This window comes from Micropterus salmoides, unplaced genomic scaffold, assembly GCF_014851395.1.
Source record: "Micropterus salmoides isolate LMB-PRFRI ecotype aquatic unplaced genomic scaffold, ASM1485139v1 Ms_hic_scaffold_13, whole genome shotgun sequence".
Lineage (NCBI taxonomy): Eukaryota > Metazoa > Chordata > Actinopteri > Centrarchiformes > Centrarchidae > Micropterus > Micropterus salmoides.
In genome coordinates, this window is record NW_024040374.1 from 7,932,950 (window position 1) to 7,949,513 (window position 16,564).

The 16,564-nt window shown below is 39.2% G+C and overlaps 2 protein-coding genes across 16 annotated transcripts in view; one reads left to right on the top strand and one right to left on the bottom strand.

The window, feature by feature from the left end:
* Positions 1 to 214: 214 nt before the first annotated feature.
* usp1 (ubiquitin specific peptidase 1) lies at positions 215 to 11,477 on the top strand. 2 transcript variants are annotated; one of them, XM_038715307.1, is made up of 9 exons: positions 215 to 444; positions 942 to 1,171; positions 2,336 to 2,480; positions 3,924 to 4,025; positions 4,300 to 4,466; positions 5,034 to 5,758; positions 6,713 to 6,871; positions 7,555 to 7,756; positions 8,565 to 11,477. In XM_038715307.1, the coding sequence occupies exons 2-9, from the start codon at positions 1,011 to 1,013 to the stop codon at positions 9,358 to 9,360; spliced, it is 2,457 nt and encodes an 818-aa protein (XP_038571235.1). In that variant the 5' UTR covers positions 215 to 444; positions 942 to 1,010; the 3' UTR covers positions 9,361 to 11,477. The 2 variants fall into 2 exon arrangements, with proteins under 2 accessions (XP_038571235.1, XP_038571234.1); XM_038715306.1 differs by having other exon boundaries at positions 216 to 444; positions 4,297 to 4,466.
* Positions 11,478 to 11,609: 132 nt separating this feature from the next.
* Positions 11,610 to 16,564, bottom strand: part of dock7 (dedicator of cytokinesis 7) — a gene marked incomplete at its 5' end in the record, with an annotated part of 41,608 nt that continues 36,653 nt past the window's right edge. For 9 of the 14 annotated variants that reach the window (XM_038715301.1, XM_038715299.1, XM_038715294.1 and 6 more), the window contains 7 exon segments: positions 11,610 to 12,432; positions 13,743 to 13,910; positions 14,308 to 14,414; positions 14,519 to 14,662; positions 14,927 to 15,163; positions 15,328 to 15,417; positions 15,542 to 15,676. In XM_038715301.1, coding sequence (XP_038571229.1) covers positions 12,390 to 12,432; positions 13,743 to 13,910; positions 14,308 to 14,414; positions 14,519 to 14,662; positions 14,927 to 15,163; positions 15,328 to 15,417; positions 15,542 to 15,676 — 924 coding nt within the window. 14 annotated transcript variants of the gene reach the window in all.

Here is a 16,564-nt window from a genome sequence, read left to right on the forward strand (position 1 = left end):
ATTCCCTTTTACTTTGAAGGAAGGATCTAAACTGCCACTGCCAGTGTCACTCATTCTAGCTTGACGCGTCTTGACAAAGGACTACAAAAATGGCTTCTGTAACTGGCTATAGGGGCCTAAATAAAAATAGGTGACTCAACCTAAGCCTGAGGTCTGGAATATAAGTCTTTGCGGTTATATAATTGTACAGAAGGCAGAAAAACTTTTGCGCATCAGTTTGAAATACGTTTAATAAATGAGGTGGCCGTTATTTGGACATTTTTGCCGGACGTTTTGATGTTGTCGCGGTGTTTCACCGGCGATATAGCAGCCAGTGGGTATTCAGCAGGAAAAAGCGCCAACTTCTACTGCACCGTCCGAATCGTCTAATACTCCTGTTAAAGACGGTTAAGGCTGGATAATCCGTGAAATATATTAAACTTCAATCTGGAATGACTCATTCAGGTAAAAGTACAAATGATTTTGACTCATCTTGAGAGTGTGTTTCCTATAATTGTGAAGTGTTAGAAACGGCTTGCTGCCTGTTCTCTGGTTTTCTCCTCCCACTTCTTCACCGCACCGTTTTGACCCAGTTTTGCTCAACAACGCCAGTTTACTGTGCACTATTTGTTAACTTACGTCGTAGCTAAGTTATTCCTTAACGCTATAACGTTAACGGTTGTCAACGTGAATGTGTACTGTTATATTTTAAAAGTTGAGGGGGGCATTGAAAACAAGTTAACGTTAGCGTTAGCCAGCTAACTTAATACGTTGTTCATTCAGTAATTGGTTTGGATTTAGTAAGTTAAAGAGGAGCTGTCTACATTTATTTAATTTAGCGTTTGGGTGTACCAGGTCGTTACATAACTGCACAGTATTAACTTAGTAAGTTACGTTCAATAGTTCTCGTTGAACTGTGATGGCGCCCATTGAAAATAAATTCTGTTTCCCTTTCTTGCCAGTGAGGTGCGCTGTTGCATCTTAGTAGGTGGAAAAAATATATCACCCTCAAGGTACTAGGTGGAAAAAAGATGCCAGGTCTGCAGGGTGAAAATGTTGTGGCGGCGCCGGGCAGCCCCATCAAGAAGAGTAAACTGTCTCTGAAGTTCCTCCAGAAGAAAGAAACTAAACGGGCTCTGGATTTCTCTGAGCCTCAAGCGGAAGAACCCAAAGCAGTTGAGCCTGAGACAAGGTGGGTGTGTGCTGTCAATGTGGGATTTATTTGGGGTCATACAAAGTTCAAAATACTGCTTTATTGCCCAGCCTCGCTGATTAATGGTGTACCTGGCTGGCATTTTTTGGGGGAATGGAGTAGCCACACATTAACATATATTTCACACAGTTTCAATCACTCTATGCCCACTGTGCTAACTTAACAGGCTTTGTGAGGACATGATGAGGGATATGTAGATGCAGATACCTTATAATTTGGTATGGAAAGCATCTTTATTTTCCTTAAATCCCTGTCCATGCTCTTGAAAGGAGAATATTCTCCTTATCAACCACTGTTTACTGGTTACCATTTATTATTTAGTCATCATTCTCTCGTTCTCTATTTCAGAGCTGTTCATACTGTTTATATTGTATATACTGTATACCAAATCCACCTACCTCAAGTACACAACACCTGCACATAATACTTATTCATTCCCGCATCCTTTGCACTATGCTCCCTCGCACTGTGGACATGTATGTGCACCTGTATTTCTCAACCACCTCCGACATGTACATAATAATAATAATTTACTTTGTACTCTGCTCATTTCACTGTTGTCTCAACCTGTCTATTGTTTTTGTTTAGAGTGTGTGTGTGTGTGTGTTCTCTCTATACTGTAGCCTGTGTCTGATATTATTGTATAAGTAAGCACATCGTGAGCAAGGTACAGTCCAGATTCAAATTCTTCGAATGTGTACACATACCTGGCAATAAAGCTGATGCTGATTTTATATTTATATACATGATCTGACAGCTCAAAATTGACTGGGGAAAGAACTAAAAATAGTCTCATTAGCCAAACAACACTAAGAAACCCTGACTACCACATAAGCCTACTAAAACTTGATATTTGAATAATTATAGGATTGTATAAAACCTTTAAATATGTCAGATAAATGCTGGGAAGCCAAGGCAAGTTGTAAAATGGGAGAACTCCCCCTGAATATTTATGATCAAGGGATAGAGGGCTGATCTTGGTCTGCTCTCCACATACTCAGAACATTATTGTATTGATAAGCTATTAGTGAAATCTTATTGTGATGCAATAATTATGTTATCGTTGGAGTTTTGAGCAAACTGTAAATATAAAAAAAAACATGTAACTAGTAGCTGATCATGGTTTTCTTCTCCACCATTCAGTGGCTGTGATCAGGTGGTCCCTGGTCCTTCTCCATGTCCAGCCTCACCTGGCCTTGTCCTGCCGTGTGAGAAGAGAGAGAACTTGGTGCCTTTTGTGGGGCTCAACAACTTGGGCAACACCTGCTATTTGAATAGTGTTTTACAGGTGGGTCATCACCAGAAAGACAGAGTGGATGTACACTTTAATGGCAGTTAGACTACAACATACATCAATATAGAAGCGTGATTGTTACATATTGCACTCATGAATATAAAGGATAGTGCTTCACAAAGGAAGTGCATTTATTTGACTGAATAACTTAGAAATAAACAGACAACCAGGGCTTTTTAAAGGGACTGTGCCTATCTTCTGAAATGCAGTTCCTGTTAGGGGTAGGGGAAAAAATCGATACAGCATAGTATCGTGATATTTGCCATGGCAATACTGTATCGATACATGAATGGCAATGGATGGTGATAATATCGTATCGTGGGGCCTCTGGTGATTCCCACCCCTAGTTCCTGTGTCATGTCATATATTACACTGATAAATTGTGATCCACATTTATCACTGACCTTCGTTGCAGGTTTTACTTTTCATAACTTAACAGGAAATAATTGCTGTAGGAAACAAAATGTCACTAAGAATATTGTTGAACCTTGATACTGTATGTCATGGTGTTCTGTAACTGATGTGTGTTCAAATCACATCTGTGGCTTATCTGTATTGGCAGTGTTTGGATATAAATAGACAAGAGACAGACAGGCACTTGTGTCTGCTACAGCTGTTCATATAGAGTTTCTGTAGATGTGGGAACGTATTTCATCTCTTGTTTGGAACAAGACGTTTCCCCTGTAGAGGAAAGAACATGCAATATGTGCTAAGGCAACTCTTACTTCAGGCCATTAGTAAGACAGTAAGGTAACCTCTAGCAGGAAACTCTTCAGTGTTGTATTACTACTTGTGTTATTTTTGTGTACTGCGTTGACAATGTACAAGGTATTTGCAGTTTTAAAAAGGCTTATGTATTAAATAAGTCTTGAATTTCTCTTACATAGTGAAACTTAAAACAATTATTTTACAACAATTATTTTGCCTTACATATGTAGAATAATTCCTTATACAACGTTTTTGTATGTGATTTAAGCAAATTTTATCAGAACAATCCTAAATTCTACTACTCCGCCACTCACCACTGACCTCATGTTAAATATGTAAATAAATTCATGCACTTTGTAAATAAGTCAAGGCCTTATCACCCCTACTGTTTTGTTGATATTGTTCATACTTTTCTGGGAAATGGCTATTAAATTGTATTTTATGTTGTATTACAATTTGTCGTAAAAGTCCTATCATTGTGAATCCTGCAGAGAACATAAGCCATTGCATATTTTAAAAAGTTAACAATGTCAGAGTTTTGGGCTTTTGTAAGGGAAAAAATGTTAATGACTTTTTTTTTTTTATGCACATGTTCAAAATGTCAGTTTTTGGTTTCTTCCATGCGACCCCAAACCGTGACCTCCTGCTCTGAAAGTGTCATTTAGGAAAAAGTAAAGAAGTCAAGGTAAAAATATGATGACTAATCATGTTGATGTCTGATTGTTGCAGGTGCTATACTACTGCCCAGGGCTCAGAGAAGGCATAAAGAGCCTGTACAATCTGTCAAAAAGAAAAGACAAATTAAAGGAAGAAACAGATAAATGTGAAGAGGTTGGTGCAATACAAATAACATTTTTTATTTAAAAAAAAAAAAAAAAAGTACACTTGCAAACCATGGCTTCAGAAATTACAATATTCAGTAAACACCACTAACAATCATAAGCTTTGCACATGTAAATTTAGAGCCGTTATTATAGTACAATCAAACACTAGTGTTCTTGTAATTCTGTCAATTTGATATATATTATATATGAAGGTAAATTTAAAAGATAATTCATTTACTTTTTATTTGTATATTTTCTTTCTTCAACCACATTCTCAGCAGTCAGATGTTGCAGCCGAGGCATTGCCAGCTCAAATTGAGCTCCTTGGGAGCTTCAACAGTCTGATTACATCTGTGGAGCAGCTGCAGTCCAGCTTCCTGTTAAACCCCGACAGCTTCAGTGAAGGAGAACTCGCCACACCACCTCGTAAAATACTCCACACGCTCAGGTAATGATGTGGTTATTTAAATTGTGCCTAAATGGCTGTCATACATTCAGATGGTAAAGTAGCTCATTACTACTCAGATTAATGAGCAGTGTAGGACAAAGCCATGCCTTTTCTGGTACAGAAAAATCCTAAACAGGTTGTGTTTGTGTGTGACATACATGAGTACAATTTTGAACCTTTTGAAACATTTTCTTAAACCACCGTCTGTTATCACCACTGTTGTGACATTTTTGTAATCAACAAACAACTAAATGCACAAGTGTGTATTTAAAATGAAAATTACCACTTAACAGCTTCTCAAGGAGCATGAAGCTCTGCTTCCCAGAGAAATGAGTATGACCACATTGCTTTGATAAATGCATGATTGTTTTTATGATTTTTAAATTTAATTGCTCTAGTCTATAAAAATCCAAATGATGCCCATTTTAAGTTGTCAAACCCAAACTGATGTTAAAATTACAAAATTATTTTGAGCAACAATCAAAACTCAGAATACCACTACAGCTGAAACGTTCATCATTAATTATTTTTCCACCAGTGAACTAATTGTAACAGATGTGTTTGCAGGCAGCTGAACCCCATGTATGAAGGTTATCTTCAGCATGATGCCCAAGAGGTGCTGCAGTGCATCCTGGGATATATTCAAGAGGCCTGTGAAACCATCAGAAAAGAGCAGGAGTTGGAGAGGGAAGGTGAGGATGTGACTGAAGTTAAAGTTGAGAATGGAGTCCAATTGGGTTCCAGCAGCTCTGTCGCGGAATCCAAAACTACCACAGAAGAGGACGGCCAAGTCAGTGGCAAGAGAAAGAGTGACACCGAAGTGGGAAATGCCAAAAAGAAGCCAAAATCTGTCACGTCCAAGAAATCCGATGCTGACGAAGACGCTGTTGTTAGAAATAAACCTCTCACTCGCTCCAAGAGGAGGTCCTCCAGTGACATCACAGTTGACAGCACCCAAGACAAAGACAGAGAAGATGAAGGGATGAAGAAACTGAATATGAAGGAAGGAGGCGGGAGTGATGGTGAGGGGAAAAGTGATAAGGCATCTAAAGAGGCAGATGGGAAACGAAAGAAGAAAACTAGGCTGAGCTGGCTGAGGCCTTCTGGGAAACAACCAAGTATCTTCTCCAAATTCCGCAGCGTGGGGAAGATCAGCTCCATGATTGTGAAGAACCAAAACAGACCAGAGCAGGAGAACGGACTGACGGACGAACAAAGTCAGAATGAGAAGACCAGTGAGGAGAGATCACCACAAGATATGGCTGAAGACAAGAAGGCAATGAAACATCAAGGTATTACATTATTAATGAGGAATGGGACATGGGAAAGATATTTAAACTTATAAATAATTTTAATATGGGTGATCTGTTTTGCCAGGTGCAGAAAATGAGGGATTCATTGAGTAGAATTGATAAATACCAAACTGATAAACTGACAGGTTGGTAACCAGTGTTTCCCATTAATTAACGAGACCATGGCCTACCACAATCTAATTTGTTCCGCCATAGTTTCAAAATGAAACAAATATTTTTACACATCTCCATAATAACATTTCAGACACCTAAAATTGTGTTTTGTGGGCGCTACTGTAAGCTCGCGCGCTCACACACTTTGGCACCCGACTCAAGACAACCACTTTTCTTTTGAGGTAACTACGGTAACGTTAACGGTCTATTTCTGTCACTCGTTAGAGAGAAGGCAATTAAGCTAGCCGCGCCTAAATTTGGAGTTCACACATATTAAAACCTTTATGGTAAATCCACTGAAACGGATCAGTGCGAGCTGACAGGCAGGTTAGTGACTTCTATCCTGTCAGTTTCTCACTTTACAAAGACAAGTGTTGCAGTATGAGAGTCCTACCTGAAGAGAGACAAGGATACACGTGACGTCGTCTGGTTTTCAAAATAAGGTGTCCAGTATGGAAATAAGATTACAAAACATATTACAGGTGTCCATTAAAAGTTAAATAAAAAATTTTGCACCAAATTAATGCATTTAACTTTAAAATGTACAAAATATTCTTCTTATGATGTTGGTTTAGTGTTCTCTCTCTCTGGGTTATTTTATTTTAAAAGCAGCTTTCAAACAGTTGGAATAGAGTGTTAAAGAGTAAGAAGGGAAAAAGATTAGACTCCTGGTCACTGAGTTGAACCTCTGGCTTGGGAAATCAGACCAATTCATTGCATATGTTTTCAGTCATAAAATAACAGATCACTCAGCCATTTCTGTTTTTCTGTTATATTCAGATGGTCTGGACCTGATGGAGCGCTTGTTTCAAGGCCAACTGGTTCTGAGGACTCGCTGTCTGGAGTGTGAGAGCTTCACGGAGAGGAGAGAGGACTTCCAGGACATCAGTGTCCCAGTGCTCGATGATGAACCCAGCAGCCCAGACGACCCCTCCGAGGGTGAGGATTTTAACAGCTCTTTGCCTCAAAAAACAATCTATTTATTGCAAACAATCTAGCTAATAATTTAAAGGAGCTGTAAGTGACATTTCACTGCCATTAAATGTCACTCTAGAGCACCATCATCTCGGACCAAAATAAACCCATGTTACAGCCAACCATACTCCATTGAGATAACCAGTAATTTTACCTAGTTGCAGCTCATTTTAAAGGGGTAGTTTGGGATTTTCTGAAGTGTGGCTGTATGAGGTTCAGACAGAGTCAGTGTATTACCTGCAGTAGATGGCTGTCAGGGCACCCCCACTTTGGGGAAGCAGAGTTGTACCAGCACAGAAGCTAAGGAATATACTGCTGTGGACAAGGGCAGCAGCAAATCGTATTTTAGCCACCAAAAAAACCCACTTCAAGTGTACACTATATTTACAATATTTTCGGTGCTTTACCTTGCCGTCAGACAGCCATTTCCTTTGCAACTACATTTTTCAATTGTAGAAGCTCTGTATTACTACGCTTAAGCGCAACTTGGCTGCGCACTGAGTTACACCGCCACCATAAGATCCATTTTGTTTAACCAGAAACAGCAGTTACATTGCAAACAGACATGAAAACCTTGCCCAGTTCATTGTTAAAGTATTTTATATCCAAATAATTGATCCAATAACTGGTGTCTCCTCTCTTCACAGTCTCTCCGGATCCTAAATCAGAGCTGAAGACTCTGAAATGGGCCATCGCCCAGTTTGCTTCAGTGGAGCGCATCGTTGGGGAGGACAAATACTTCTGTGAGACCTGTCATCATTACACAGAGGCTGAGAGAAGTCTGCTGTTTAACAAAACTCCTGAAGTGATCACAATTCACCTGAAGCGCTTCTCTGCCAACAGTTTAGAGTGAGTTGATGAATTGTCAACACATTTAACTTTTTTGTATTTCAGTCGGTTTTTTTCTTCTTTTTTTCAGTATTGTCTTCTAAAATACTGTAGAGTAACTTCTGTCCTGCAGTGGCCACATATTGACAGAAATACACGTTTTAAAGGGAGCAAAAAGTTGAACTTTTTGAGCAATGTTGCTGGGCAATCTTGCTGGTAGCAAGTCCAACTATGTTTTGAAGGGGGGGCGGGGGGGGATTACGGTTGTAATCTTTAATCATTACTATTGACAGCAACATTGCCCAGCACCATTGCTCTAAAAGTTGCTCCGTGTATCATCAGCTTAAGTCTGCATCTGAAAAAATGTGCTGTATATGTTGCTGCATTTTTAAGTAGAACATGCTTACACTAATAGAAAGTTGAGAGAAAAATTTGTTATTGACAGGTAACCAGACTAATAAAAAAAACTGCACTTGGCATTTTTAAAAATAGATTTTAAACTAGAATTGTATCCTAAATAAAAATTTCAATTGTTATATTTGAATAAGGAACTGATTTTGCCCTCAGTGGTTACAGTAGTAACCACAGGCTGCTTGGCTTGTTTGCTCACATTGGCAACATCATTGTAATCAAATAGGTATTGATAAATAATCAATAAAACACTATTTATACAAGTGGATTTAAATAATGTTCTCATACAATAAACTAATGAAGTCTGGTATTACACAGGAAATGTCTCAGCCAAATTCAGAATTGTCCTTTTAAATACAGTGATTGTGATAGATGTGTGGTATTAATCCCTTCCTCTCCTGGTTTCTTTCCTTCCTAGTTTGGACCCGTATGCAGGTCTGTCTAAAGTGAACACTCCCTTGCAGACGCCTTTGACCTTGTCTCTGGACGAGTGGTGCACTCGACCCTCATCCACAAAGGGTCAACACTATGAGCTGTTTGGCGTGGTTATGCACAGTGGCGTCACCATCAGCAGCGGCCACTATACCGCATACGTCCGCATGTCCGATCTGAAAGATGTGAAGCTCTGGCTGCGGGACAAAAAAGAAATGGGGGGGGAGGAGGAAGAGGAGAAGGAAAGTAAGGAGGGACTGCGGGTGAAAGATGAAGAGCTGGACTACGATGATGGGGAGGTGTCTTTCAGCCTGAATGCAAGGGGACAGAGAGGTGCGAGTTTGGCTAGCAGCAAAGCGGGAGGCAAGAAGCTATCAGAGGGGGGGGTTGGACTCTTGGGGGGCCAGAGGAGTTTGTCTAGTTGTGACCTTGGGAACAGCAAACACACAGAGAAAGCGGCCAGCAGTGGAGCAACAGAGGGATCCAAACGGAGAAAAACCATCAAGAGCCTGGGCCAGAATACTGAAGCAGGACTTAAAAAGGAGTCTGAGGCTGCAGAAGGAGAGGAGGCATCGATGACTTCCTGTGGTGGGGTGGAGGCCACGGAGCAGCAGGCTTTGAACAACCTCCTTGAATATGAGGGCAAATGGCTGCTGTTTGATGACTCTGAGGTGCGTTTGTTTGAGGAGGAGGATTTCCTGCGAGCCTGCTCTCCTGACAGATGCTGCTCATCGACACCTTACCTGCTGTTCTACAGAAGGATGCAGGAACCTGCGCACTAACATGAACACGAGGGGGAGGGTTGTGCCTGTCAGGCTTTTTGGCAGCTGAGCACCCAGACAGAGGACAGTTGTATTTTGCAATACAACAAACAGTGCCAAAAAATACTGTGGCTGCCATATTAGCACCTGAACTAGAGATAATTTTCAGCCCAGAAAACCTCACAGCTATACTGTGGTCTCACTGTGGGACCAAAGATATTTAGACCTCATGGACTCGTATTCCAGGACTCGCCTCAGATGTCCATGAGCCAATCTGGTCATATTTAGAAACCCTCTGACAAATGGGGATTTAATTTTCTACATGCCAGGGATGACTTCAACCTTTAGAAACATTTTTTGGGTGCGACTCTTACCTTTTGTAAACAGTTGCATGTGTTTTTTCTTTTCTCAGTTATGTTTGTACAGTTCCTTTTTACAAATTGGAAAAGCACTTTTGGACTAAAATTTTATCGAATGAAAATGTTGAGTACTTTTTTTAATTTCATTTTTTATAGAACACTGTCAGTGCTGTGTATATTTGGAATAGATTACTCAACTAAAAGCCAAATAAGACAAATCATTTCTACTTGCAAAGCAATGCATAACATGCTTCATGATGTTAGTGAACAATATTCTGCAGGTTTAAGAAAAAGCCTTTGCTCACCTTTTGCACTGACTCCAACATTTTTGCATACAAACATGAACACTGTTTCATAGATCTGAAGCCTGAAATTGATGGAATCTATGCTGGAAAAGCCTACAGTATTGGCCTGGCTTGTAAGATTTTGTAACAGCACATTTTTACATGAAACACACTAAAATGTTAAGCATCTATTATATACCAAGCATGTACATATTTTGTTGGTACTAGTGATACTCAGTTTCTGCAGGGTGCTCAGCAGCAGCAGCTATTTCTCACTCAGGAGCCTTTTCAAGGTGCAAATTCAAGAGTGAAGATACATGAAACTCTTAAATTTATATCTATACTAAGCGATCATGTTGAGTCAAAATACATTTAGCAAGGTTATGAAAAACTTTCTCTGAGAACACTCTTTCATAACAATTTGCATGTGCAAATGTGGATCTGTTTATTTAAGGGTTTGTTGCTTAATTCGGCGAGAGGGAAGGGTCAAAGACAGGAGGGTTTAGTATACAGAGTAAATCTAACCTTCTCAGTGAGACAGACTCCCACAGCATGACCCGCTTTCAGTTCTGTTTTTGCACTTGTTCTTTAGAGAACAGGATCTGTTAAAGTTTGGTCAAGACAAAACAATTAAACAAGCACAAATTGAGAGTGCAAAGGGACAGATTCATATGACTATAACAAGTTTGAAGAGTCACATGTGCAACCAATTTTAAGACATCTGAGCAGGATGGATCTGACTGCTTGCCTATTTCATAGCTGCATACTTTCACTGTCAGCAGTTTGTATTAATTGTGTTAACTGTAACAGAGCATTGCAGAACTAAGTGCTTTGACTTGCAGTGAATTAACATTCTACCGCACTCAAATATTACGCTCGTCCCAGGTGTGGTCATTTTTCCAGACAAATCTAATCCCAGCAACCGGATTTCAACATGTCTTTTTGTTCACTAATGTTCAGGTGCTCACAATCAGCCAAACAAGCTGGAGAAAATGTGTGATTTGATTTTGCTCTCAGAACTTGTTCCTAGCTTATGAACTTATTCCTGTGAATGCTCAAATGACTTTCCTACTGATTATAGTTTTGTGCTTGTTTAGTGTTTTTTTGGTAATTAATAATATTGCACATCTTGACGTGTGAAAAATATGATAATTAAGTATTGCGCCTATGGAGTAAAATTATCAGTATAGGTGAAACTGTTCATCTCAGGTTATGCAGCAGACTGTTTGAAAGGCAGTTTCAGGGATTGAATCAGTTATCTAGTTGTGCTTTGTGAGTAACACCTACGGGCTATTATTTCGCTATAAATCATAAAACTGGGAAAGGTTTCCAAAGCAAGTTTTGGAATTTAACAAAGTGCTTATAGATCTGGTTTAATGTGATGTGACAACAGCCTCAATAAGTGTTGTCTCCTTTAAACTGTACCTCATTCCAGCTGTTATTCTATTATGTTGGCAGGTTCATACTATCAGCAATAAAGTTTTTACCTTCACAAGTCCTTTGCCAGTCCTTTTCATTGTTGCCAAAGATAGTGATACTCTTACATCCTACTGATTTGTTGTCTCCAACATAACAATCCTTTATAAACACAAAACACATTAGGAAGCAAGAGGTTTACCAGCGTACGCCAACTGAACATTAAAATATTTATTTAGTAAAATATTTAAAACAAAACAAAACTACATAAAATTATACAAGTATGTTTGAAGTACCTAACTTTCAAAACATTATTTCAACTAAAAACGATAAAGCATCATGATAAATAATGGTACCATTTTTTGCATGTTTTTTTTTTTGAATTACATAAACTTTCAAGTTGTAAAATGCATTGCTACACCGTGATAAAAAAAGTGCACACATGAAAATTAATACAGATTTTTGACACAGTACATAATTAAATAGACACCTTGATTTTTAAAATCTTCTCTGCAGACTTGTAAAAATGTGGCAAAAAAAAAAAGTTTTTTGGCACTTTAACCGCTAAAGGGATTTCAGAATCTGCTTGATGGAAACTAACAGGCCACAGAATATGAAGAACGCTCTGTTGGTTTCAAAAGTAAAGGCTAATATTAGCTCTTTTAATGGTACCATAGGGACAAATATAAAGACTTGCTCCCTTGTGTGACGACAAATGGTCAGCAAAGAAAAATTCTAAATGCCAAGGTATCTTTTTAATATTTAAGATCCACTTGTTCGTCCCTCTCATTGTGTAAGTTTGTCTGTAAACAAATTAAGACACTGGAATGACGTACCAAACTGTAACACCTTAGCCTGTCTTTTAGCACACGCTCCGAAACACTGACCAACTCCTATTTACACTCAAGAATAAATTAATATTGCAATTTCTGTTATGCGTGTGTGTGTGTGTGTGTGCGTGTGTGTGTGCGTGCCTGTATTCTCTTCCTCTTTAAAAGTCAAGCTTGCGAAGACTCATTCTGCTGAAGGAATCTCTGGAAGTCAGGAAAAAAGAACATGTTTTCATTTACAGACAGAAAGATCATCAGACTTTTTCATTGATCAAGAAGGTGATTTTGGCGATTTGGCCTTTAGGGTACCACCAGGATAAATTTAAGACCTTTTTAATACCACCTAGGATGAAATCTAATGCCAACTTCAAACACACTGAGCCATGAGATTTTTTGTTGGCGCAGCTATGCAGCTGCCAGAATTACGGTGTTTCTGCCGTTGTTCTACGTCAACCACAGTTATTGCTGTGCTGTTACTGCTACAGGAAGTAGCCCTGTAGTAGTATTTCATTGGCTATTAACTGGCTTCACTGCTCTCCATTCAAATCAGCGGGGTGGCTTTGTCCAGTAATATACTATCTATAGTCAGTCCGCACGGAGTAAATTGTAAAGTCACACACATAAAAAATATTTATGATATTAGTGCATTTATTGAATCCTACGAAAGGACAAGAAAAGATTTACGAACTTTGTAAATTAAATTAAATACTTTGTAATGGAAATTTAATACTTTTAAGGCCTTAATTTTAGAATGTAAAATTGAAAACTTCTTAAATACTTTTAAGACCCCGCGGGTACCCTGTTTAAGCACAATGATTTTGGCATAATGTAGGCTGGTAAAACTGCTATTTTCATTGTTTAAGAAATCTGGTATGTGAGAAGTGAGAATAGCAAACCTGGGAGGACTAAAATGTCCAATAATATTTTCATCTGTAGAACCAAACTTTAAAATCCACATGCTATATGACTGAGGTAAAAGACAAATATAAGATTCCCACTGTGATCAGCATTTACATATGTCATGTTAGGCTGTAATCACATTGACTAAATGGCACTATTCATTCTTTACTTGCTAAGGTTGATGTTTTGTTTTGTCTTTTTAAAGTTTATGGTCTTCACTAGTAGACTTGTCATTATGAATTGATAATACTGTATTGCTGAAAAATTCTTTTCTGGAAGGGAGCTTTAAACTGCCCTTACATTCCAGAAATTCAGTGACTGCTGGAAACCATAGAATATAATACAAACACAGGACATAGAGACTCACAACAGTGTCACAAACTACCTTGTCAAGCTGTCCGTTTGCTGCATGATTTTTACAGAGGCAAAAACAAAACAACTGATTTAATGTTCCAGGTCTCTCTTGCAAAAGAGATTTTAATCTCAATGAAACTCACCTGGTTAAATAAAAAATATTCCATCCAAAACATTATCCACACTCACACTTGCTCACTTTCTCTCTCTCTCTCACATACACACACACACACACGCACAGTGTCCCTGTTCAGTCCTACCTGTGCGAGTTGACCTGCAGCACAGGTTTATAAAGCTGAGGGATCTTTCTGTTGATGAGGGGCTGCAGCGCCTCTTTCAGCCGGTGATAATTCCTCTCCAACTCCCTCTGGTACTCTTTCTGGTCTGGACCAATCAGGCTCTTATTCTTTCGCAGGGCATCTTCACACCTTTGGCAGAGAAGTCCATCAAACACTGGCAGGTAGATTCTGTACTACACTGTAGATGGAGCTTACTGGGGCATTTAGTCATGTTAAGGTCGTCATCTCTAGGTGTAATTCAACATTCACTTTTAAGCTAACTGGTGAAGTTCTCAAAGCAGCCATTAGAAATAAAGAAGTGTTGTGTTTTGCCCAGAAATCAAAATGAACCCATGAAACGAGAGGCAGACACTCTGCAACATCAACAGCAGCTTTTTGACTTATTACATAACTCTGATAAGATACTAATTTCTCTTAATTACAAGATAATGTTCTCATGTGTCTCTCTAATGTGCTTCCATATTAAATCATTTCCAACATGCTGCATCTGTTCACAGGTATGTGAGTCATCATCCATAGTCCATACCTCTTTGTGAAGTCTTTGAAGCAGAGCCTTAGCTTATTGTGGTGTCTGTACAGCTTCGGGTCACTGGGGATCTCGGACAAGAACACCTGAGCTACCTCCAAAGGACCCTAAGGAAAACAGTTAATATGATTATCCTTCTACAACTTTACTCAGCCCAATGTACCAATGCAAATAAAGCAAGCTTATATACCTGACATCTAGAAAACTTTACCTGGTTGACAGTTGTGCCCACTGATCCCTGTAGAACCATCTGTAACATCTTTGCATCAGCAGGGTCCTGGTGGGTGGCAAAGGCCAGCTCCTGAGTCTTCTTCTGCATGTCCTCTATTGCCACCTCGATGGGTGTGGATATAATCTGGAAAGTGACAAGGAGACAAGCAGTTTTAGTGACCATGGCGCACAGTGAGAGTTGGATAATACAGCTCCCTTTTATTACCACCTAATTTTTTAACTATTATCCTTTCACAGGTGGAGATAAGCTAATATATGTTTTTTAAAAATAAAAAAATGTAAATATGTAATAATGGCGTGGTTGGCTCTCTGAGAAGAAATCAAGAGAAACTAAACCAGTTACTGGAGAAAAAAAAGAAGCTTTAAATGAAAGTAACGGTTCACCAACCTCCTCTTTGTGGATGATGTTTATGCGTGTCTTGATGTAAGGGAAAGCGTGTGAAGTGGTGAGGATGGTCTTGCGTTTGAACTGTTCGTGCAGGTCCCCATGGGCCCGCCCATCCAGTGTGAAAGGGGTGCAGTAGACGAAACGTCGCAAGTTGTAGTTCTTGTCAAAGTAAGTGATGCGGTCTTTCATCTCGTACGTGTCAAAGTACGGCTCCACATATGTGATCTGGATGAATGCCTGTAGAAATAAAAGACAATATTTTTTATTAGTTAAGTTTTTTGATTGTGTAGGTAAAGATGGATGCTCGGACTAAAAGCTTGAACACAATCCCTCTAAACAGTGTTCACAAACTAGGCCATTTCCATTCCATTTATCTAACAATGTGGGAATGTACACTTGACCTTGTTTGGGTCCAACTTGCACTTGTCCACTGGGTTGGAGTCCTTTATGACTTCTACCTGGTCCTCTCCAAATCGCTCCCCATAGAAACCCTGAGAAGAACCAACACAAAACCTCATTAGTTCTTAGCAGAAGACTACAAAAAGCACACAAAGCAAAGGATTTTAAGGATCATGATATTACAAGAAAATCTCCTGCCTGCATGGAGGTATTTACCTCTAGCCTGTGAGAGATTTCCGCAAGCTTCGTGATGGCAGGCTCTTTGTACACAAACTCCTGTTCGTCCAAGTCGCCAAATTTTGAACCGTAAAATCCGACTCTGAAGTACGTACCAAACATCCTCTTTCCATCCTGTGAGCAGAGGAAGATTAATGTCAGTGCTGAGCAAGAATAGAAATTAAATTCATGTAAGAACATGTTTATTTTGATCCACACCATAAAACTGTAAAAATTAGAGAGCAGACTGAGATACTGCGTAAACTGGAAACTCCCACAATGGTGAGCTTTTTATGCTGATTGCGATTACATTTTGTAATCAACTGTGGCAACCAAATGATGGCCCTTTTTTGCTTCATCATCTGATGGGAAGTCAATCCATCATTGGCAGACCTCAGTTCCAGTTGTGATTGTGTAGTTCACAGGAGTGAGGAAATGGAGAAAAGGTTGTAGTTCATTCAGAGAAATAACAGCTAAAAATGCAACAGCAAGTAACCTGCATGGCAATCTGCATATATAGCTAACATAGATAAAACGACATCAATTTCATGTAAGTGACCTGCTTGCTTATTGTGTCCACTGAGGTGCAGTCTATACAAGAGCATATGATTGGTTTGAAAAATGTCTACTGAAGCCAGTGTCACATAGAAAACAGCCAACATGAAGTCAGCAACCCACAGTCCCATATATTTGAACCCCTTGTAGATGTTTCAGTTTGCATGATCTTATTCTGCAGCTTTTCCACAGTCAATTCTATACTTGTTAAGTACACAGAGGACAGCAGGTGCAGCGTTTCACTTCACGGTAAAAGGCAGAGTGTAAAAAATCAACACGAAACAACAACCTCTTTCACCAGCTAGCAGAATAGTCACAAGTTTACTATTCAGTTCACTATTATTCAGATAAAAACTGAAATCAACACATATTTTCTGTCTGCGTTCTGCTGGGTTCTGAGAAAAATAGGCCAAGCTCAAAGATAGCAACAGAAAAGGTTGCTTGGAAAGAACATCCAGAAAGCAACTT

Coding starts and splice junctions, on each gene's coding strand:
- usp1 (XM_038715306.1), top strand. CDS start 1,011: ATGCCAGGTCTGCAGGGTGAAAATGTTGTGGCGGCGCCGGGCAGCCCC. Junction 1,172..2,335: donor GCAGTTGAGCCTGAGACAAG/GTGGGTGTGTGC, acceptor TCCACCATTCAG/TGGCTGTGATCAGGTGGTCC. Junction 7,757..8,564: donor TTCTCTGCCAACAGTTTAGA/GTGAGTTGATGA, acceptor TTTCCTTCCTAG/TTTGGACCCGTATGCAGGTC.